This window comes from Pan troglodytes, chromosome 5 (assembly GCF_028858775.2).
Source record: "Pan troglodytes isolate AG18354 chromosome 5, NHGRI_mPanTro3-v2.0_pri, whole genome shotgun sequence".
In the NCBI taxonomy this organism is placed as follows: domain Eukaryota; kingdom Metazoa; phylum Chordata; class Mammalia; order Primates; family Hominidae; genus Pan; species Pan troglodytes.
In genome coordinates, this window is record NC_072403.2 from 11,488,331 (window position 1) to 11,513,068 (window position 24,738).

The 24,738-nt window shown below is 41.0% G+C and overlaps 1 protein-coding gene across 16 annotated transcripts in view; it reads left to right on the forward strand.

Annotated features, from left to right (window-relative positions):
• FARS2 (phenylalanyl-tRNA synthetase 2, mitochondrial) overlaps nt 1–24,738 on the forward strand; it is a 593,088-nt gene that overhangs the window by 269,035 nt on the left and 299,315 nt on the right. For all 16 annotated transcript variants that reach the window (XR_010157461.1, XR_008548343.2, XM_009450423.5 and 13 more), the window contains 1 exon segment: nt 16,808–16,968. Coding sequence is in view for 14 of the 16 variants with exons in the window: in XM_009450423.5 (XP_009448698.1) it covers nt 16,808–16,968 (161 nt within the window). In the remaining 2 variants the exon portion in view is untranslated.

Sequence of the window (24,738 nt, forward strand, 5' to 3'; positions counted from 1 at the left end):
GAACCTAATTTCTAACACTCATGGCACTGATTTGCATATGTATTTATAGGTCTTTCTCTCTCTGCTTTCAAAGTAAACGTCCCTTGAAGGCTTGAACTATGGAGTTACGCATACCTGGGTTCACATCCCAGATCGAGCACTTGCTTGCTGTTGGTTGACTGACTCAGTGGCAGTCCTAGCACCATTTGTCCTTGCATACATCCACTCGAGAGTTTGGAAAAGCCAGGCAGTTATGCTCTTCACATCCTTTAAATCTAAGGGTGGTCAAGCAAACCAGTTTGGAGCAATGAAATGTAAGACAGTTGGGGACCCTTGGGAAAGCTTGTGTTTCCCTATAAAAGCAACAGGTATGTAAGTCATGCACACTGGAACTGTTCCTGCTCTCCTCCTGACTGATACGTGGTGACTGGAGATCGACCAGCCATTTTGTAGTTATGAAATTACCATAATAATAATGGAAGCTGACCTGCTAAGGATGTTGGAGCAGAAAGTTAAAAAGAGCAAGGGTCTTCAGTGGCATCCTTTTGCTCCTGTACCAAATCTGGAAATGCCTATCTTCAGAATCCTTTTTATGGAAATTAAATGTCTCTTATTTAGATCACTTTTAATAGAGTTTTCTATTGCTTGCAGCCAAAAGTATTTCTAGATAGCTGTATAATCTAGGACAAATTAAACTCTCTAAACTTTAGTTTTCTTATCTATAAAATGGAGCTAGTGATAGTGACCTAACAGAGTTGATGTGGTAATTAATGAGGTCATGTTTTCTGACTCGTGATGAGCAAGTCAATGTTTCTTTCTCCTTCCTTTATATGGTATTGTTTGCCAGAAAGCATCTATCACATTTTTTGTACAAAAACAAGTCACAGTAATTTTTTTTTCTTTTTTGAGACAGAGTCTCACTCTGTTGCCTGGCTGCAGTGCAGTGGCACAATCTCGGCGCACTGCAACCTCCGCCTCCTGGGTTCAATCGATTCTCCTACCTCAGCCTCCCGAGTAGCTGGGGCTACAGGCGCCTGCCACCACACCCAGCTAATTTTTGTATTTTTAGTAGAGACGGGGTTTTACCATGTTGGCCAGGATGGTCTCAATCTCTTGACCTCGTGATCCACCTGCCTCAGCCTCTCAAAGTGCTGGGATTACAGGTGTGAGCCACTGTGCCCAGCCTAAGTCACAGTAATTATCATTTGAATGAGTAAATGAATATTAGAGTAAAGCAGCTGAACAGACTTTGCAAGATAAGCCACTCTAATGGCTTCTCACAGCCTTTTTAATGGCTGAGTAGACAGTCTTTCTCTGCCTCTTGAATCTGACTTGGCTCTGTTACTTGCTTTGGCCCATCAGGGGAGTAGCAAACATGATGAAAACAGATGCATGAAAGGTGATTGCACCCTGGGGCTTGCTCTCTTGATGCAATTAGAACCCTGCAACCACCACATAAATAAGCCCAAGCTAGCTGGTTGGATGATGTAAGAGAACCAAAGTGCCCCAGCCAGCAGGCAGCCAACACCAGACATGTGAGTTCCGGCAGGCCACATATGCATGAGTAAACCCAGCTGAGAGCTGAAGAACTTTCCACCTAAGTCCAAAGGGCCAGCCAACTTTGAGCTAAGTGAATAGTTGTTGTTTTAAACCACTAAGTTTTGGGGTGGTTGGTTTTACAGCAAAAAATAAATGATCTAGAGGAGCTCTGAAGTGAATAAGTAAGCATCGGGGTCTCCAGATGTGTCACCTGGAGAAGGACATCATAGCACTTTTGTAGTGTTACAGCTGGGGTCCAGAACCTGAATCCAATCATGAAGAAATATCAGGTAACCTCAAATTGAGGAAAATTTCTATAAAACAAGCGGCCAGGATTCTCCAAAATGTCAATGTCTTATAAGATAAAGGAAAGCTAGGGAATGGTCCTAGATTAATAAAGACTAAAGAGACATGATATGTAAGTACAATATGTGATCCTCGACTGGATCCTTAATGGGAGGGAAAAAATGCTACAAGGGCATGATTGGCAAAAATGTCAAAATTTGAATATGGATTGCAGATAAGGTGGGGTTATTGCATCCATGTGAAATATCCTGAATTTGATAACTGTACTATGGATATATAAGAGAATATCTTTGTTCTTGGGAAGTATACACAGAAGTATTCAGTGGTAAAGGAGCATGATGTATGTAACCTACTCTCAGATGACTTAAATTATTGTAATATTTAAACATATATTGATATATTTATATTTATAAATATAAAATATATATAACAATAACTATATCTATATAGCTATATATTTGTATTAATATCAAATATATAACTATATATTTATATATAAATATTTCATATATTGTATAATATAGAACTATATATTGACAATTAAATATATCAATATATAAATGGAGATATATTTATAAATATATCAATAGATATATATTTATACTTATATATCAATGGATATATAGTTACAATCTATGTATAACTATATAATGTATAAATATATAATTAAATATATAATTTATACATAGATTATAAATATTAATAAATGTCAATATAAATACAGGGCTGCTGATCTCTAGCTTTTTGCTCCTGGTCACATGTTAGCTACTGCAGCTCCAGGCATTATATTCTTGAGTGATAGCATCTGATGTGGGAAGAAAGAAGGAAGTAGTTCAGAAGGGCCTTTTTTTCTGAAAAGAAACTCTTGCCTATGAGCATCCTAGCAGATTTTCACGTATATCTTATATTTTATATCACTCACATCTCATTGGCCATGCTCTCCCCTCAGCCAGTCACTGGAAAATGGTGGGGAGTGGGAGTCAAGCCCCTGCAGGGGGTGGTGCATCACTGTCCAAACTGCAGAGAAAGAGGGACCAACACTTTCTACACATTCCATGTAAGGAGGATTCTCACTGCGCAGGACCGTTGGGAATTGCTTCATGCACTGCTCATTAGCACGTGCTTCAGACACTGCAGTTTTCTTTATTAAACTCCAGAGAACCAAAATCTAGGACTCAGGAAGGAAAGGGGATGGTCCAAAGTGAGTTTTTTTGAGATGGTTGTGAGAGTTTTTTGCAATAAGTTGATTAGAATGCCATCCAGCTCAGACCGTATTAAAGAACACTGCTTGTAAGACCCAGAGACTCTCAGCCACGGTCCGCTCCGTACCATGAAAAGCTTTCTTTTGAAAGGGAGGTCTGCCTTTGGATTAGGTGAAGCACTTTTCGACAGAGTGTTTGGGGCCAAGGATATATACAGCTGGAGAAATGTTTCAGGCAGGAGATTGATCTTTGGGCAGAGCTTGGAAAGTCAATCATCCGGTGGCGAGTCTCCGAGGAAGCAGTTCAAGTATCGTGACTGGAAAGCAGGGGATGAAGGACTACATGCATGGTTGGAAGAGAAGAAATCGGAATTTACCTAGCTGTGCTGACCTTTCTAGGCCTGCTTCTGGATGTGCAGTGTCTCAACAGGATACTGCAGTGCTTTTATTCCTGCATGTCCATCATTGTAACTAACAATCAAGGCACGTGGATGCCTTCATTCAGTACCACTGCCAACTACTAGACCCATCAGTTCACTCAGTAGGTTTGTGTGTATATTACAGTCAAATCTAGCGTGAAAGGCATTTTGGAACGATAAAACCCAACATTCAGAAGAGAAATCTACTGTTATGTGAGCACCTACCTACACAAACCATTTTACTGGCTTTCGTGGAATAATTATAGTCAACCAGGAAATCAGCAATGACAACATAGAAAGCACACAGATGTCAGTAGCACTTCCTGATGTTTTGAAATACCTTGAACATAGCCGTTCTCAGTTAATGTTTCAGCGTGAATCTAGGGGAATATTTACTGAGTGTAAACTTAAAGTCAAAACATAAATTCAAGTCCCAATGTTTATGTGATCTTGCTTAAACACTGTTTATCTTTTCAACATAGATGATACCAGTTTGACATTTCCCATAGGAACATTGTGAGGATAAAACTCAAGATAATATAGGTGAAGTTCTTTGTCGTTGGTGAAGTTCTGTAATACATGAATGTTGGCTGGGCGCGGTGGCTCATGCCTGTAATCCCAGCACTTTGGGAGGCCGAGGCAGGTGGATCACAACGTCAGGCGTTCCAGACCAGCCTGGCCAACATAGTGAAACCCTGTCTCTACCAAAAATACAAAAAATTAGCAGGGTGTGGTGATGGGCACCTGTAATCCCAGCTACTCGGGAGGCTGAGGCAGGAGAATTGCTTCAACCTGGGAGGCAGAGGTTGCAGTGAGCCAAGATTGCGCCATTGCACTGCATCCTGGGCAACAGTGTGAGACTCTGTTTCAAAAGTAGTAGTAATAATAATAACAATAATATGAATGTTAATTGCTAGGTTGTTTTAGTGTTCCTTGTAGCAGTTATTTTGGAAACATGCGAGTTCATTAAGTTGAAGAATTCCTGGAAGTCAACCCTTTTGACAAGGAAGGAAAAATATACTTACAATAATACAAAACTTTTTTTTTCAATATGTAATAGTTCAAGCATTTCACTTGTCTCTTGTAACAAAACAACCTATGAGGAGAAACCTGAGGATGCAGGGGCTGTTTGCATTTCCAGAGCTCAGTCATTGGGAAGGAAAATAAAATAGAAAGACAGAATGTTGAAGCAGAAGTGGTGATAAGATCCTGGGCCTCAGGGGACTTGCGACGCTGTGCCCGCTGGTGCCCTGTATACAGCAGAACTCAGCGAATGGTGACCAAGGTAGGGGTCAATGAATAGAATATTCACTTGTTTCTGTTACTTTGTGTGTTCCAATTCTCTCCTTTCTGAGATATCTTTTCAGAAATGGCACCCCCAATATCACTACTGTTAAATATCACTTTATAATATGATAGATAAAATCTCTCACAGATACAAAATTAAAGAAAGTCATCACTTGTATTGAAAACTTAAAGTATGAAATTCTTCAGTATCCTATCCATTTAAATTAAGTAAGTAAACTAAAAAGTGGGAAAATCTTGAAACCTTTCCTACCATAGTATTCTGTTGTTTCTTTGCAAATATTTACTGAGCACTTGCTATGTGCCAGTGTTCCAGCCACTCGAGATGGATCAGTGACGAAAACCAGTGAAGATGCTGCCCTCATGCGCTGCAGGCTAGCAGGGGAGTCTGAAGGTCAACAATAAGTAAATGAAAAGGCTGTAGCGTATTAGAAGATGTTTTCTGAGGAAAAGAGGGCAGAGTTGAGGGGGTTTGGGAGAGTAGGTTGATGGAGAGGTTTACAATTTTCAAGTGGATGGCTGGGAGACCTCACTGAGAAGGGGATGTTCAAACAGGGACCTGGAACAGATGGAAGACCGTTACCCCGGACATGACTGCCCCAAAAGGGGTGTGACATTGAATGTACCTGTATGTCTCAAGGCTTTAAGGGGACCAGGTGGCAAAAGGAGAGAGAGCAGTTGGCAGGTATCTTTTGTTATGCTGTGAAATGTTAAGCAAAATTCTTCTGCAGTAGTTTGTATTTCATTAAGGAAGATTTAGAATAGAACCTTAGTTAACTATTTCTAAACTGAGCCAAATCATACACTGTTCAGAGCTGGGAGGAACTTGAGACACCCTATCATTGCTGTTCTTCATTTTATGAGAGAAAAAGCTGAAGTCCATTGAAATGATTGGTGGTATAATGGCTCAATTAGTGTATCTCAGTGTTTTCAGAGACAGATGTGGTGATGAGAAAAAATATATGTATATTGTTTTCCTTTCAGAAAGTGACGAACACATGAAAACTTTCTTCAAAATTTTAAATATCTACATTCTCTGAGATTTTATTTTTTTGTGATAAAATGTTACATAATATAAAATTAGCCAGTTAAGCCATTTTAAGTGTACAATTTGTGGCATTAATAACATTTACAGTGTTGAGCAACCATCACCACTATCTATCTCCAAAATATTTTCATCACTTCCAAAAGAAACTCTGTACCCATTAAGCATTAACTCCCCATTCCATTCTCCCTCCAGTGCCTAGTAACCTCTAATCTGCTTGCTGTTCAAGACATTTCGTGTAAGGGAAAGCATAGATTTTTTTTGCCTGGCTTCTTTCACTTGGCCTATTGTTTTCGAGGTTCATCCATGCTGCAGCATGTATCAGAACTTCATTCCTTTTTAGGGCTGAATAATATTCCATTGTGTGTAAGTAACATATTTTGTTTATCCATTCATCTGTTGACAGACACTTCAGTTGTTTCCACCTTGGGACTATTGTGAATAATGCTGTTATGAACATCGGTGTGCAAGTGTCTGAGCTCCTTTACTCAGTTCTTTTAGAGATACACACACAGAGGCATATATACATATATAGAGACACACATATGTATACACACACATGCACGCACACACACGCACGCATACACACTTGCATGCACACACAGACACACACACACAGAGACTGAGAGAGAGAATTGCTGGGTGATATGGTCAAATTCGTGTTTAACTTTCTGAGAAACTGCCAAACTGCTTTCCACAGCAGCCACACTACTTTACATTCTCAACAGCAATGCACAGGGTTTCAGTTTCTCCACATCCTTCTCAACACTTTTTATGATTATTTTCATTATTATAACCACCCTAGTAGATGTGAAGTGGTATCTCACTGTGGTTTGTATTTATATTTCCCTGATGACCAATAATGTTGAGTATCTTTTCATGAGCTTATTGGCCATTTGTCTATCTTCCTAAAATTCTGTCAGTAACATTTTATAGTTTTCAAGGTACAAATATTTTGCCTATTGTTCCATTTATTTCAAAGTACTTTATTTTTGATGCTTTTGTAAATGCAATTGTTTTCTTAATTTCCTTTTCAGATTGTTCATTGTTAGTGTATAGAAATGTAAATATGTGCAACATTTTTATGTGTCGATTTTGTATCATGCAACTTTACTGAATTTGTCTATTAGTTTAGACAGCTTTTTGTGTGTGGATTCTTCAGGGCTTTCTACATATAAAATTATGTCATCTGCAAATAGAGATAATTTTACTTCTTCTTTTTCAGTTGGGATGTCTTTTATTTCTTTTTCTTGCCTAATTTCTCTGGTTACAACTTTTAGTGCTATACTGACTAGTAGCGGTGACTGTGAGCATCTTTGTCTTGTTCCCGATCTAAGTGAAATTTATCTAAGTGGAATGAGTGAAAAGTTTTCAACTTTCACCATTGAGTATGATGTTGGCTGTGGGTTTCTCACACATTGCCTTTATTTTGTTCAGGGCATTCCCTTGTATTCCTGGTTTATTGAATATTTTTATCATGAAAGGGTGTTGGATTTTGTCAGATGCATTCACTGTATCAATTGATATGGTTATGTGGGTTTTATTTCTTTTATCCTATTGTTACGGTATATTACATTGATTGATTTTTATATTTTGAGCCATGCTTGCTTGCACTCCTGGGGTAAATCCATTTGATCATTGTATATGATCCTTTTAATGTGCCACTAAATTTGGTTTGCTGGTAATTTCTTGAGGAGTTTACATCTGTGTTCATAAGAGATATTGGTATGTGGCTTTCTTGTAGTGAGCCCCTGTGAAACTATCTTTACTTTAAACCTCTAGTTTTAATTTATCTCTCTTTTTTTTTTTTTTTTTTTTTGAGACGGGGTCTCACTCTGTCGCCCAGGCTGGAGCACAGTGGCGCGATCTTGGCTCACTGCAAGCTCCACCTTCCGGGTTCTCGCCATTCTCCTGCCTCAGCCTCCCGAGTAGCTGGGACTACAGGCTCCCGCCATGCCTGGCTAATTTTTTGTATTTTTAGTAGAGATGGAGTTTCACTGTCGATCTCCTGACCTCATGATCTGCCCACCTCGGCCTCCCAAAGTGCTGGGAATACAGGCGTGAGCCACCGTGCCTGGCCTGATTTATCTCCTTAATTTTAATTTATCTCTTTGGTTTTAATTCATCTTTCTTCATTCTCATGTTATAAGTTCTGAAAAAATAGGAGTGTCTGCTGGGAATGTCCTTCCTTTTTTATAAGTAAGTCAAAAATAAGCTCTGCCACTTATTAGTATGGTGAAGATAAAAAGGCAGAACCCTATAAGGAGGTCAAGAATGCAGAATATTAATATGTTGATACTCTAATCCCTTTACATTCTCATTCATAGCCACAAGTACAGTGAAAATCAAAATAAATATTATATTTCATCTCTGAAAGATTGATGTGTTTGGACCTGACCAATGTAGCCTGGTGACCATGTAGCCTGGTGTAAATTATGTTCTCAAGTAAGGATTTTACTCTGTCTCCAAAAGGTTAAATAGGTCATTGATTAGAATTATAGATAAAAGAGTACTTGTCTTTCCAGGTTTCTCAGGAGAGAATGAGAAAGATCTTCTCACTGTAGAAGCTTCTTTGAATAGGCACAAGAAGTTACATCTGGCTTCACTTAAACACCACTTGCCTTACAACTTGTTCTAAATCTTCAGAAAGGATTAGTCTGAAAAGCTAATTTTGTTGGAAGTTGAGAGATAATCATGTACATTTCAGACACTGTTTGAAACTTAATTTCCCCCCACAATTACTCACCTTCTAGCATTGACTGATGAAAGTATAATGGTATAAAGGTACCCTTTTTTTCTGTGGCTCAGGATCATCACACACCCTGAGCTGAAGGCATACAGGCTGCACTTGCCTTGATACAACCCAAGTACACTGCTGCTTGCACATAGACCCCAGTTTCATATTCCACACCTGGCCATTCTCAGCTCTTTCTCCAGTTTTGAAGTGTACTTTTCCTGCATGATGCTGTACAGGACTAAGGACTCTGGGGATAGAGGTTTGAGAAGTATCCCTACCCCTTCCCCAGTGCCTTCCACAGACAGCACAGACGTCCTGTGCCTTTGAAGGGATGGCATTGAGCAATAACATTTATTTTTAGTCTTGCCACAGTGCTCTTTGCTCCCTCTCCACCCCAGAACCTACACAGAGCTTCGCTCCTGTTGGAGATGTCCCGGGCCTCCTCTCGGGTTGGAGATGTCCCGGGCCTCCTCTCGAGCTGGAGATGTCCCGGGCTTCCTCTCAGGCTGGAGATGTCCCGGGCCTCCTCTCGGGCTGGAGATGTCCCGGGCCTCCTCTCGGGTTGGAGATGTCCCGGGCTTCCTCTCGGGCTGGAGATGTCCCGGGCTTCCTCTCGGGTTGGAGATGTCCCGGGCCTCCTCTCGAGCTGGAGATGTCCCGGGCCTCCTCTCGAGCTGGAGATGTCCCGGGCCTCCTCTCGGGTTGGAGATGTCCCGGGCTTCCTCTCGAGTTGGAGATGCAGACAAGAGGCCACGTGCAGAACCACTGTGCTTTGGGCTCTTCTTTGCAAATGCTTCCCTCTCTGCCGCTGTAGAGGCAGAGCTTGTAGAGCCAGCTGCTGCTTAGAAGGGTCGCCCTGTGGGACTAGAATCTTTCAAGTTCTAAGATAAATTTTGTTACTCTCCTTCCACACTGATAACTTCTCAGTGTCCTCTTTTCTATTGCCATTCTCCTCCTCCTCCACTTTCTCCTCTCCTTTTTTTTTAAAGTTTCCCTTCTCTGGATTCTTCTCTTACATCTTTTGCTTCTGTGCATAGGCTCGCCCTCTTAGGAAGATTTTCAACATTTATAAATACAAAAAATGTTCCTGCATGGGATGCTCAATACTGTACAGACTTTCATTAGTCAAAATGCCTAACTGCTTCCAATCCTGCATATTCTGTCTAATTGGGAACATTCCTCCACAGTGAGTTCTGTACTCTGGTGACTCTAGTTTACTGGAACTCACTAGTTTTGGAATGAGGCAGAAAAAAAAAAAAAAAAATACTGCCTTAAAACCCTGTCAGACCTGGGTACTTGGCAACAAATTACAGCTGAGGAGTGCCAAAGACCTGAAAATTATACCTACCTTGGTTGACAATACCTTTAAGTGTCTATGTATTTATGACTCACTTTCTTCCATAAGGAATTTGAAGTGCCTTATTAAAGTACATACCCGAGGATAAAATAAATAGTTGAGATAATCAGGGCAAAGAGGAAATGCGGATAAGAAAATAAAACTGCAGCAAGAGTCACAAAGAGAATGTACCCTGAACACTTGTGCAGTTGTAGAGGTGGCCTCCAAGTTTGCCTCTAAGCTCCCATGGGGCCAAAGTAAAAAGTGAATTTTGACCGATCATGTAGCACATGGCATTCTTAAAATTAAAAAAATCCAGTTGTCAAGAAAAGGAAGCCTTTTCTGTTCCCAAGATCCGAAGTCATTTTCTTAAATCTAAGATCAATTTATTTCCTGAAGCCTCCTACAGAAAACTACATGATAGAGTGGTCACGCCCTTCACAGGAGTCACCAGTATTGTCTTACTGATGGAATAGGCCAATGACACAATGCAGGGGTGCGATTCAGAAGAAATAAATCGAAAGGGAACCAAAACAAAATGTTTTAAAGGTAAAATTTGATGCAACTCAGCAAATGGACACCGTATCCTTTCTTGCAACCCTCCATGAAAATTGATTGTCACAGGCAAACTTTTTATTAGGATGATTATGCGAATGAAAGATTGTAGGCAGTGGTAGGCAGCTGAAGTCCAGTTGCTCTCTGTTTCCCATGAGGGTCTGGTCCATAAGCTTTGACACACAGGTGGTGGGATTTTATGTGCCCGCGGGAATGACCCCCTCACTCACCTCAGCACTGGGTCCTCTCAGGTAGAGCCAGTCTCCTCTCTTTAGAAGAGGGTGTCCCTATTGACAGCCACATGGGACTGAGGCCCTGGAGTCACGCATATCCCCAGCACAACCATCAGCCTTCCTTTCCCCCATCAACCTTTCGGTGTGGTCCTGCCAATCATCCACTTAGGCCAGTGAACGTTTCCTTTTTTTTTTTTTTGAGAGAGTCTCGCTCTGTGGCCCAGACTGGAGTGCAGTGGCGCGATCTTGGCTCACTGCAAGCTCTGCCTCCCTGGTTCACGCCATTCTCCTACCTCAGCCTCCCAAGTAGCTGGGACTACAGGTGCCCGCCACCATGCCCACCTAATTTTTTTTGTATATATATATATATATGTATATATTTTTTTAGTAGAGACGGGGTTTCACCATGTTAGCCAGGATGGTTTCAATCTCCTGACCTCGTGATCTGCCCGCCTTGGCCTCCCAAAGTGCTAGGATTACAGGCGTGAGCTACTGCACTCGGCCAACCATTTCTACATTTCTAATAAACCAGCTCTAGAACATCTGACTTTTAGCAGTGTAGCTTTGCAGTGAGCCTTCTGAGAAAAGCAATTGGAAGTTGTATTTGTGAAGGTAACTGTTTTTATCTTTTCAGTGAATTCTTGGATATTAGCCAATGTGATTAATGACTTTAATTTTAAGACTCATTGATGTTAAGCCATTCTGTATGGCAGTAATGGAATGGCAGGAGCAACTATCTCTTGTGGCCATTTCAAATGCGAAAAACTGAATTCTCATCATCAGCATTACTCCCAGGGTGCAGCTTACCTCCTCACACAGGACAGCCCAGCCTCCCCTCGCCGTGTTCTGCAGATGTGATTTCCAGCTGGCGGTGCTCCCTCTGCTCCGTCTCACCCTGCTCCATTCAGAAGACGGGCCACATCAGGCTGGCAAAGCAAGTCCTCCTTTACTCTGAGACATATTACAGTGGAGCCTAGACTGCCATCATCATGGCAACCATGGGGCTCCCTCTTATGTGAAGTTCGTTCACCCTTTACCTGAGCCATGTTTCTCACCTGTACCGCGTGGCAGTGCGTGCGTGGGTCTGGCCTCTTCAGGACTGCCGTGCTTGGCAGCTCCCTGGCTCAGCTGGGAGGAAGATAGGAAATGGGAAATTTCTCTGTTTTTCCCTAACTTTATGATAATTCGATTTTGGACTCATACCTTTATTTCTTATTGTTTCTGATATTTCTATTTTGACAAACATAACAGAATGTAGATTTACCTTTTACATGGTATTTATTCCCTTCAATGCTGTTACTTCTGAGCATTTTGTGATCATTTCCGTTTCTCATCTGTGAAACTGGTATCCAGTGTCTAGCAAGCAATGAATGACGCATTTAGTGCTTTTTTCTTCTTCCGTACGCCTTTAGCCTCCCAACCCTTACTTGTGAACATTGTGTAAACTTTGCTTTTCAGAACACCAGCCCTTTTTTGTTTTTCTCTGAGACATCACTCATTCGCACTGTCGTAGCTTCAGCTTTGTGCTGTGAGAATGACTCAAAGAATCCACTGTATGGGAAGCACATGTTCTTCTCATTAGCACAGATATGTGTCTAAAACTCGTTTATGGAGTAGTCAATACTGTGTATGACATTGTGTAGGGACTGTTTTCTCAGAACTCTCAGGTTTAGATGGGGAGAGAAACTTGTAAATGTGATAGTTGCTAATAGAAATATGTACAGCGTGTTTGTCACGGGGAAATGAAGGTAAACTTCATGCTTCAGGGTCAGAGGAAGAATCTCACAGTCAGAATACTTCAATGAAGTTTTAGAGGACCATGAGAGGTTACGTTAGGAGAGGGGCAGGTGTTAGGAAGATCCGCTATATTATGACAAGGACATATGATGTTTAGAGAACTGTGGATAATCTGAGGTGGTGGGCCCAGCACCAGGTGTGAGGGGCCTTTGGTGCTGTTGTTAGGGGTTATATTTTCTTTCCCAGTCGTAATTCTCAGCTTGCAGTCTGCAGATTCCTAGGGGGTCTATGGATCAGCACTTAGAATATGTAAGCGTTTGCTATGGAATGCCTTAACTTTGTGGGTTTAAATATATATATAAGCTATATAGGCATGTTCTATATCATTTAAATCAGTACACCTCAAAGTGTGGTGCTCAGAATGGTGCTGATCCACAAACTATCAGTTTGCAGTTCACAAGGAGATAACCACAGAGGCTGAGAGTAAGCGTTGAGAAACTTATAGCAATTTGACTTGGTACTGCCGTGTCATTCAAGTGTAGTATGTTTGAAATGCCAGTTTGTTGAAGTAGTATTACACACAACAGAATTCATACTTTTAAAACATAGCTAGATGAGTTTTGAAGGATATATACAGTCATGTAAACACCCCACAATCAAGATAGAGAAAATTTCCATCTCCTGGAAAAGTTCTCTTATGTCCTACCAATCTGTTATCTGTCTCTATAGTTTCGCCTTGTCTAGAATGTCATGAGAATTGAATTCATATTGTAGATAATCTTTAGTGACTAATCTCTTTTTGTTAAACATAATTCTTTTGAGATTCATGTATTTTGTTCTGTATAGGAATAAGTTATTTTTATTACTAGGTCATATTCTGCTATCAGAAAAGGGTCCTGATCCACACCCCAAGAGATGTTCTTGGATCTCGTGTGAAAAAGAATTCTGGGCAAGTCCGCAGTGTAAAGTGAAAGCAAGTTTATTAAGAAAGTAAAGAAACAAAAGAATGGCTACTCCATAGACAGAGCAGTGGCATGGGCTGTTCCACTGCATAATACTTAGGGTTATCTCTTGATTATATGCTAAACAAGAGGTGGATTATTCATGAGTTTTCCAGGAAAGGGGCAGGCAATTCCCAGAAGTGAGGGTTCCTCCCCCTTTTAGAGTATATAGGGTAGTTTCCAGACATTGCCATGGCATTTGTAAACTGTCATTGTGCTGGTGGGAATGTCTTTTAGCATGCTGATGCATTAAAATTAGCATATAACCAGCAATGAGGAGGACCACAGGCCGCTTTTGTCGCCATCTTGGATTTGGTGGGTTTTGGCCTGCTTCTTTACCATATCCTGTTTTCTCAGCAGGGTTTTTGTGACCTGTATCTTGTGATACCACCCCTGCTGACCTCCTATCTCATCCTATGACTCAGAATGCCTCACCTCCTGGGAATGCAGCCCAGCAGGTCTCATCCTTATTTTACCCAGCCCCTACTCAAGATGGAGTCACTCTGGTTCAGATGCCTTTGACAATTCTACTATATGGATATACCACAATTTCTCCATTCACTGGCTGATGGACATTTTGGGTATTTCGGGGTTGAGCTATTCTGAATTAAGCTGCATTGGACTTCCAGTGCACATGTTTCCATATCTTAGGTAAATACTTAGGAATGGAATTGCTCTGTCATATGCTAAGTGTCTGTTTAATTCAGGGTTTCTCTGTTTCATGTTTTGGGTTGGATAATTCTTTGTTGTGGGAAACCATTCCGTCCATTATGGGATCTTTAGCAACATCTTTGGCCTCTACCCACTAGATGTCAGGATGCTCCCCACTCCCAGTTTTGATCACCAAAAATGTCTTCAGACCTTACTAAATGTCCCCTGGTGGCTAAAATGGCCCCCAGTTGAGAAATATTGGTTTATTGTAAAAAACTACCAAACTGTTTTTGAAACTACCAAAGTGGTTTTATCATTCCCACCCAATAATTTACGAGTTCTAGTTTCAATGTGTCATATCTTAATTTTTATTCATTTAAATATATTTTCTGATTTCCCTTGTGATGACTTCTTTGGTTCATGTGTTACTTAGAGAAGTATGTTGTTTAATTTCCCAATATTTGGGAGATTTTTCAGATATTTTTCTGTTGATTTCTGATTTATTTGCATTTGGACATAGAACTTTTTTTGTACAATTTCAATCCTTTTAAATATTTGAAATGTATTTTGTGTTCCAGAATATGGTCTGTGGTGGTGGATGACCCATGTACACTTGAAAAGAATGTCAATTATGTTGTTGTTGAGTGGAATGTCATGTGCATAATTTTATATGTGACCAAATTATCAGCCTGTGATGTGCTGGAAATGTTTAAAAAGTTCTTTGCTAATGACCAGTGCCTCTCCATCTGTCTGTAGCTTATAGCCTGTGTTCCCATTTGTCTTGATGATTGCCTTGATGCCAAGTGATAACCGCAGGTGCTGGTGTTTCACTTACAATGAAGCCTTTTCCTTCCTGGACTTTGCACACCTAATCCTGAAGCTCCATGAACGTTCCGGTTCAGCTAGAGCAAATGGGGATTTGTGAAACAATTGTAAGGGTTTCTGTTGTTGGTGGTGGTTTTTTTTTTTTTTTTTTTTTCTCGCTCTGTGGACCAAGCTGGAGTGCCATGGCACAATTTCAGCTTACTGCAACCTCCACCTCCCAGGTTCAAGCAGTTTTCTTGCCTCAGCCTCCCGAGTAGCTGGGATTACAGGCACACGCCACCATGCCTGGCTAAATTTTGTACTTTTGGTAGAGACGGGGTTTCACTGTTGGCCAGGCTGGTCTTGAACTCCTGACCTCGTGATCCGCCAGCCTTGTCCTCCCAAAGTGCTGGGATTACAGGCGTGAGCCACCGCTCCCGGCCAAGTTTTTTATGTTTTAGGAAAACATTAAATGCAAAGTAGAAATGAGAACAAAATGTTTCTTGTGGCTCGTTGAGACAAGTCCTGCCTGTATCTCCAGAATCCACTCCTCAGCCTTCCCGTGCTGCATCCCGTCCCTTTGCTATTGAAGAAACTCCTTCAGTCTGGAATTTCCTATCACTTTTCTCTACATTTTGAATCTGGATTAGTTATGTTTGTTTGTTTGCTTTTTTTTTTTTCTGGGTAACAAATTACACTTAGTGGCCTAACATAGCACAAATTGACTATATCATAATATCCTTGCATGAGGAGCCTGGCTATGGATTGATAGGGTCCCCTGATCAGGATCTCACCAGGTTGAAATCAAGGCAGAGGCAGGGCTGTGTACTCTGAAGCTTGGGTGCTATCATCAGCTCACTCCAGCTATTGGGAGAATTTGTTCCGTCCCACTGTAGAAGTGAAGTTCCCATTTTCTCCCTGGCTGCTGGTCCCTCTCTGAGCTCCTTTAGGACTTCTCAAGGGCCCGAGCCATGTGGCCTCTTCACAGCCAGGAGGGGGATCTCTCTCCAATCGGCCAAGATGGAGTCCTAGATAAAAAGTAAAGCAGTCACAGGCTTAAATTCCCATCGTGTTCCTAGATCCCACCCATACTCAATGGAAGGAGTTTACACAAGGCATGTGCATGCGGGGTGGGAGTCTCCAAGGCCATCTCAGCCTACCACAGGATCCTACTCATCTGTTAGTGTCCAGTTGGAATTATATTCCTTTCATGAGCTCATTTCATAAGCTTTCCTGCAGTGTGAACTGCTCCTTTGCCTGCCTTCATTCTGCAGTTTCTATCTTCCCTTTTACACTGCCTCAGTTTGTGAAGTAAACCCTTCTAATTTATGGCACTGACAATCTGAGCAGGACACTGTACCTTTGGAGTAGGTGGTGCTAGTTATACCCCTCGTCTGGGCCTGCTTGTGTTCTCTGCAATGCTGAAGTGGCTCTTGGTAAGAATAAGCATTATGGTGTTTAATAAAACTGAGGTTCTTAAAGGCATGACGTATGTACTTTCTTCATGTAAGTTCGTTCTAAACATGTTATGGCCACTATGGCATGTTTTGAATGTATCTCATTATCTACTACACTTAAGGACAGAGACCGTCTTTTCTTTCCACTCTGTAACATATATTCAGTGGGCTAAATGTTTGAATCAGAGCAAGCAAAGACTACAGAAAAATCATAACTCAGTTCAGGAACCAGTGCTTCAGAAAGCCTAGAATGTAATCAGAAATGAAAGACAGTACTCCAGACAGTATGACTTCAGAATCCGTTCATGAGGGCAGTCCGGAATATGGAGATGAAAAAGCGTGGAAGATTGGGCACCCTCGTGGATGTCTTTGTAGCGGCTGCCCAGTGCCTTTGCCTGCTGGTAGGCATCTAATTAGTGTCACTGATAACTGTCAGGGAGTGGTATGAACCTATCCAACCTTGATACTTTTTAAAAACAACTATTTTGTTTCCTAATCATAGCTGGTGCTCAAGACCGAATCGGCTGGGCTTTTGGCCTAGGATTAGAAAGGCTAGCCATGATCCTCTACGACATCCCTGATATCCGTCTCTTCTGGTGTGAGGACGAGCGCTTCCTGAAGCAGTTCTGTGTATCCAACATTAATCAGAAGGTGAAGTTTCAGGTAAGATGACTTGCAAGAACTGAATAGATAATAATAAAAATGGCTGTCAAGGATCGACAGGATCATGTACTTGAAAGCCATTGAATTTTATTTTATTTATTTTATTTTATTTTCATTTTACTTTAAGTTCTGGGATACATGTACAGAACGTGCAGGTTTGTTACATAGGTATACGTGTGCCATGGTGGTTTGCTGCGCCTATCAACCCGTCATCTAGGTTTTAAGCCCCACATGCATTAGGTATTTGTCCTAATGCTCTGCCTCTCCTTGCCTGCCACCCCCCAACAGGCCCCGGTGTGTGATGTTCCCCTCCCTGTGTCCATGTGTTCTCATTGTTCAACTCCAACTTATGAGTGAGAACATGTGGTGTCTGATTTTCTGTTTCTCTGTTAGTTTGCTGAGAATGATGGTTTCCAGCTTCATCCATGTTTCTGCAAAGGACATGAACTCATTCTTTTTTATGGCTGCATGAATTTTAAATAATGTGAATTTGTAAAGAAGTTCCTGGCCAGGCATGGTGGCTCATGCCTTTAATCTCAGCACTTTGGGAGGCCAAGACGGGGGGATCACCTGAGGTCAAGAGTTCGAGACCAGCCTAGTCAACATGGTGAAACCCTGTCTCTACTAAAAATACAAAAATTAGCTGGGCATGGTGGCACGCACCTGTAGTCCCAGCTACTTGGGAGACTGAGGCAGGAGAATCACTTGAACCCAGGAGGCGGAGGTTGCAGTCGGCTGAGATCGTGCCATTGCACTCCAGCCTGGGCAAAAATAGCGAAACTCTGTCTCAAAAAAAAAGAAGTTCCTAAATAGAGGTCCGTAAACACACAAGGGGTTCATAAACCTTCAGAAATTTTATGCAAGAGAAAAGATATTTGTCAATATTATTAGTCTAAGCAGAGAACCAATTTTGTACTTTTTTTTTTTTTTTTTTAGACAGAATCTCACTCTGTCGCCTGGGCTGGAGTGCGCGATCTTGGCTCACTGCAACCTGCGCCTCCTGGGTTCAAGCAATTCTCCTGCCTCAGCCTCCTGAGCAGCTGGGATTACAGGCGCCCACCACTACGCCCAGCTAATTTTTTGTATTTTTAGTAGAGACGGGGTTTCACCATGTTGGCCAGGCTGGTCTCAAACTCCTGACCTTGTGATTCGCCCGCCTTGGCCTCCGGAAGTGCTGGGATTACAGGCGTGAGCCACTGAGCCCAGCCCTCATCTAGTATCTTTTCCAACAATTCTACTCCATTCATTTTTCAGAATGAAGCTGCATATATGTTAGACCATTTGATCCTATGCCATAGAACTCTGATGAAAGGTTTTTTTAATTAACGATTTTCTTTTCCTGTGTGCTTTATTTTTGATAATTTTTATTGTCTTCTCTTTGGGTTGCTAATCTTTTTTTTTTTCCTGTTTTGTCCAAGTAACCATTAAGCCCATCCAGTGAATTAATCATTCCCCAGATAACTGTATTTATCAATTCTAGAATTTGCATTTGCTTCCTTTTTAGAGTTTTCATTTATCTACTGAAATGCTTGATTTTTTCATCCATTTCATCCATTCTTCCTTAAATTCTTTCACATATTCATAATGGTTATTTTATTTTATTTTATTTTATTTATTTTGAGACGGAGACTTGCTCTGTTCCCCAGGCTGGAGTGCAATGGCGTGATCTCAGCTCACTGCAACCTCTGCCTCCTGGATTCAAGCAATTCTCCCACCTCAGCCTCCCGAGTAGCTGGGATTACAGGCATACACTGCCATGCCTGGCTAACTTTTGTATTTTTAGTAGATACAGGGTTTCACCATGTTGGCCAGGCTGGTCTCAAACTCCTGACCTCAGGTGATCTGCCCATCTTGGCCTCCCGAAGTGCTGGGATTACAGGTATGAACCACTGCGCCCGGCCTCATAATGGTTATTTTAAAGTACTTGTCTGTTAATTCCAACCATTTGATTATCTAGTGTTCTTTTGTTGTGGTTGTTTTCCCTTCCTAATCATGGCTTACATATTTCCTGCTGCTTCACTTGTCTTTTTTTTTTTTTTTTTAATTGTGTTTGAATGGACAAAGACTGAGGTAGATAAAATTTATCCCCAGAAAGTCTTATGCTTTCTACCTTCTGGCTGCTAAGGTGACTAGGCCAGATCTTTTTGTTCTAATCAGGAGTTGAGTTGAATTTCACATCTGCTTTCCTCTTGATGGTGAGATCTAGCCCTGCAGCATAGTTTGGGATCTAACCATGTGAGATCACAGGATCTCTTTCTGCTTTCCATCCACTTACCAGCTTCTTCCACCACCAGCGTTTGTAAGCAGAAATATTATGAAGGAGAATTGGCTGGCAGTGAGGGTTAGCTCTGTTTCTCCATTTTCCAGTCTGCCATGCCAGCCCATGCTTGGCTGACGCAAGTGTGGCTCATTTCTTCTTATTCCAACAAAATGTCTTTGCCAGTAGCAGGCTAGCTCTTCTGCCTACTCATGCCCCAGTGGTGAAAGCAGCCATCAGTGTCTGTCTACCCTAGAAGGGCTCATCTCTCTCTGGAGTTATACTTATTTATATTTGTGTACAGACCTTTTCAACTGTATTAGTCCATTTTCATGCTGCTGATAAAGATATACCCGAGACTGGGAAGAAAAAGAGGTTTAATTGGACTTACAGTTCCACATGGCTGGGGAGGCCTCAGAATCATGGCGGTGGGCGAAAGGCACTTCTTACATGGCAGCAGCAAGAGAAAATGAGGAAGAAGCAAAAGCAGAAACCCCTGATAAACCCATCAGATCTTGTGAGACTTAATCACTATCATGAGAATAGCACAGGAAAGACCTGCCCCTGTGATTCCATTACCTCCACCTGAGTTGCTCCCACAACATGTGGGAATTCTGGGAGATACAGTTGAAGTTGAGATTTGGGTGGGGACACAGCCAAACCATATCATCAATTTTAAGGACAGGTATGATTTTTATGAATGTATTTTGTTATTGTTACAGTGAAGCACACTGATTTTGTGTGTGCCCATCTGCATCTTGAACCTTTCTATGTATATATGTATATATGCATATATTTTTGGTTTTACCTTATGAGGACTTTTAAAAACTTCTACTTGAATAATTATCTGTTTTATTTTAGCATCAATTTCCTTGTAGACTAATTTGAAATAAAGCTGTATCTAATTTACAATAAAACCTGGCTAAGGCTGTAACTTTTTCTCATTCTCTTTTTAATATATTGTCAGTTATTTAATCAGCAAACATTTAGAGAACACCAACATTGTGTAGAATGGTGTGTGCTCAACACCATGGTGTGACAAATAAAGATGAAGAACACAGTTGCCACCATAATTAAGTGGCTTAAATTCATTTTTAAGTGTACTTACAACAATCTTTTTTTATGAGACACATAGTCAGAAATAGACTCTTGATCTCTTGCACTAAATGTCATTTTTTTCTCCTTTCTGCCTTCAAATTTGAAAGCCAATATAAGCATACCTGCACTAATATATAATTTTTATAGTTGTCTTTGTGTAACAAACTTAAGAATTTCTAATGGGGCAGTTAGGATTTGTATATTCATATTTAGTATATGTTCATAAAATACTTTGTGAAGTATAGATTATAGATCATACTATTACCTAAGTATTCACTTATAATTAGTATCTATTCTTGTTAGTTTCCTGTTGCTTAGGTAACCAGTTACCACAAATCTAGTAGCTTAAAACAACATGTATTTATTATTTTACAGTTCTAGAGGTCAGAAAACCAAAATCCACCCAACTGGGCTAAAGTTAAGGTGTCAGCAGGGCTGGCTTCTTCTGTAGGCTCTTGGGGGAATCCACCGTCTTGACTTTTCTGGCTTTTCTTTTTTTTTTAATTATACTTTAAGTTCTAGGGTACATGTGCACAACGTGCAGGTTTGTTACATATGTATACATGTGCCATGTTGGTTTGCTGCACCCATTAACTCGTCATTTACATTAGGTATTTCTCCTAATGTTATCCCTCCCTCTTCCCCCCACTCCACGACAGACCCTGGTGTGTGATGTTCCCCGCCCTGTGTCCAGGTGTTCTCATTGTTCAGTTCCCACCTATGAGTGAGAACATGCGGTGTTTGGTTTTCTGTCCTTGCGAACTGTCACCTTTTCCGGCTTTTAAAGGCCATCCTCAGTCCTTCGATCACAGCCATGCATCATGTTGCCTTTTCTCTCTCCTTCATCTTTTGTCACATTGCCTTCTCTTTGACCTTTGCTTCTTTCTTATAAGGACCCTTATGATTGTATCAAGCCTTGCTGGGTAATTCAGGATAATCTTCCCATCTCAAAATACTTCTTGTAAAGTAATCCTTTAATACTTTAACACAAATTAATTCTCTAATACAAAAGGAAATGTAAATTTCCTGTTGAATATAAGGTAATGTATTTCTAGGTTACAGGGATTAGGACATAGATATCTTTGGGTAGGGTTGGGGGCATTTTTCAGTCTACCACAGTCTTCCCTTTGACCCCTAAAGATTCACATCTGTCTTTTGTAAAATACATTCAGCCTATCCCAAGGTCCCACAAACTCTGACCCCATTGCAAAATCAACTCAAAATCCAAAATGTCATCTAAATATCATCAGCCCCTAAGTCCCATTTCATCATTTAATTATCTAAAGCTGGTTTATGTGACACTCTGGGTATGATTCATCCTGGGGCAAAATTCCTCCCCACCTTTGCACCTGAAGCGAGGTACCTACTCCCAAAATACAATGAGTAGGATAGGCATTGGAGAATAGTTGTAGACATTTCCATTCAAAAAGGGAGAAAATGAAAGGAGAAGAAAAAGAATCACTGGTTCCAAGCTATTTCAAAATTCAGCCATTAGGTTTCAAGGCCTGGGGATAATTCTCTGTGGCCCTTGGCTTCACCCTTTTGACCTGTATTTCTACCCTCTAAAATATCCTTCTTTTTTAAAGTTCATTTATTTATTTATGAGGCCAGGTCTTGCTCTTTCATCAGGCTGGAGCCCAGTGGTGCCATCACGGCTCACTGCAACCTCTACCTCCCAGGCTTACATCTCAGCCTCCCGAGTAGCTGGTACTACAAGCACATGGTACCACACCCAGCCAATTTTTTGTGTTTTTAGTAGAGAAGGTGTCTTGCCATGTTGCCCAGGCTGTTCTTCAACTCCTGGGCTCAAGCAGTCTGCCTGCCTTGGCCTCCCACAGTGTCAGGGTTACAGGCATGATGAGCCACTGTGCCTTACCTCCTTTTTTATTAAGGGTGACATGTATATGCAGGTGAGTTGTTTTATTACCCTGGCTTTTGCCTGAAGAATTTGGGGAGTCAAATAGCCTTCTTTCTTTCCTTTTCTTTTTGTTCTTTTGTCCCTCTCAATTCCAGCTGACAGTGTTCCTGATGGTAAATCATTCTCAAAAACCTTGTGGCTCTCCCATGTATATCATAGGGATTCATTCCATTACACAAGAGGCTCCTCTGCAGATCTTTCTTAAATAATTCATTGCTATTTCTGGCTTCTGCTGAGACGCCTGAGGGGATCCTTGACTCATATGCTTAATTTCTTCAAAGAGCCCTCTGTGTGACTAAATACCCTGATCCTTCAAAACTTCTGAGGCATTAACAAAGGGTTGTATAGCTGCACTCATGGCTTTCTCTCCAAAGCACTTTTCTTTCAGTGAAACCCCTAACTTTTTGTCTTTTTCAGTATAGATAGGCTAAGGATTTCCCAAATTATCTAATCTTGCTCCTCTTTGCATAGCAGTTCTCTTAATTTGTCTGTTTTCTCCTGCAAGAATAAAGCAGGCAGCATTTTCACTGTTTGCTTGGAAATTTCCTCAGCTAAATATCCAAGTTCATTGTTTACAAGTTTTGCTTTCCACTTCCAATTCATCTAATTCTGCCGCTAAGAATGAACAAGGATCCCCTTTCCTCCACCTTCTACTAACATGTTCCTCATTTCCTTGCGAGCCCTCACCAGCAGGGCTTTTGACATCTGTATTGCTACCACCAGTATGTTTATGAATATTTGGATATTCTCAGACAGTATAGGTTTTCTCTACCATGCTCCTCACTTTTTCCTTGCCTGTCACAGTCTGTAACATCCATATTTCTACGAGAGTCTCTTTAAGGCAAAATAGCCATTTAATATCATGGTGCTCCAAGTTATCTACTACCCACTGACCAATTCCAAGGCTAATTCCACATTTTTATGTATTTGTTACAAGCAATACCTCACTTCCAGATACAAAAATACGTATTAGTTTCTTCTGGCTGCTATAATAAATTACCACAAACTTAGAAGCTTAAAACAACATGAGCTTATCATCTTATATTTTTGGAGGACAGAAATCCAGAATCAGCCTGATTGGCCTAAAGTAAAGGTGTCAGCAGGACTGGTTCCTTCTGGAGGCTCTGGGGGAGAATCTGTTCCCTTGCCTTTGCCCGTCTAGAGACAGTCCTCAGTTCTTAGCTTATGACAGCATCACGTTGCCTTCCCCTAAGCCCTGCCACTTCCCTCTGTAAACACCTCACCCTCTCTCTGAATTTCTGCCTCCCTCTTCGAAGGACTCTTCTGATTACATGGAACCCACCAGGATATTCAGGATAATCACCTCATCTGAACATCCTTCCTTAATTATATCTATAAAGATCTTTCTTAATGTAGGATAACGTATTCACAGGTTCCAGGGAGTAAGAGATGGATATCTGTGGAAGGGGGCTATTATTTAGCCTATCACTTGTGCCATTTTATATCCTATTTCGTCATGACAGATTGCTTGCCTTCAGATATAATAGAGTGGTTTGTCTTTAGGGATAAAAAATAAGGATAGTATTAAAGTGTTAGCCATTTTTAACTATTTATGTAGAGTAGTCATATTTACATATATAAGAGGGGACTGTGTTGACAGAAAACTTGTTTTATCACTGCAGTTGACCTGCCTTGAGAAAAATACTTAAAATGATTGTAATTCTCTGCAATCTCAGAGGTGGGGCGAGAAAATGGGGAAAAGGCCTGCTGGCAGCTATGAACTTGTGGATCCCCTGGCCAGGAAACTCTGGAAGCCATTTGGGAATCCTGTTGTGCAAGAAGCAGAAATTTCTCTTCCTTGGTCTCCTTTTAGCCCCTCCTAAGTGATGCTCTAGGCTGTGTTGGCTTCTGTGGTGTCTTTCTCCGTGCGGCCTCCACATCCTGTCCTGTACATCTTTCTGTCCAGCTGTGGGGCACTCTCCTGGGTGCTAGCAACAGTCTCTGATTGATGGGACCCTGAGTCCTCACCTGTGTGACTCTTTTCCTGCATACCTTGAAACCCGTTGTTTAAATCTAGTCAGTAAGAAACTCAAGTTAAAATGTGATTTTAATTTTTGATTTTCCTTTTACATATTTTGAATTAAGTGCTTTGCCTACCACGGCTTTCTTTAACCAACCTGGATCTGTGCTTGAGATAAGTGGGTCAACAATATGGTTGGTCTGTTATGCAAGTGATAACTTGTTCTGTCCACCACTGCAGCTTCCCATGCTGTATTCGTTCTGAGTGTTTGGGTCTTTGTTGCATATACTCCTGCCAACTCCCCTGAAGCAAAATTTGCTGTTTCAGTGCATTGAACTGAATATTCAATAATAAAACTTTAATTTATACTTTGTTTTTTAAACAGTCTAAAATTATGAATTCAATATTTAGTCCTACACAGAGTGATACTTATTGAAAATTACTCAACATTGTACATTTTACTTACAGATTTTATTAGAACTTACTAATTCTGTGTCTATCCATGGTGGCTTACAA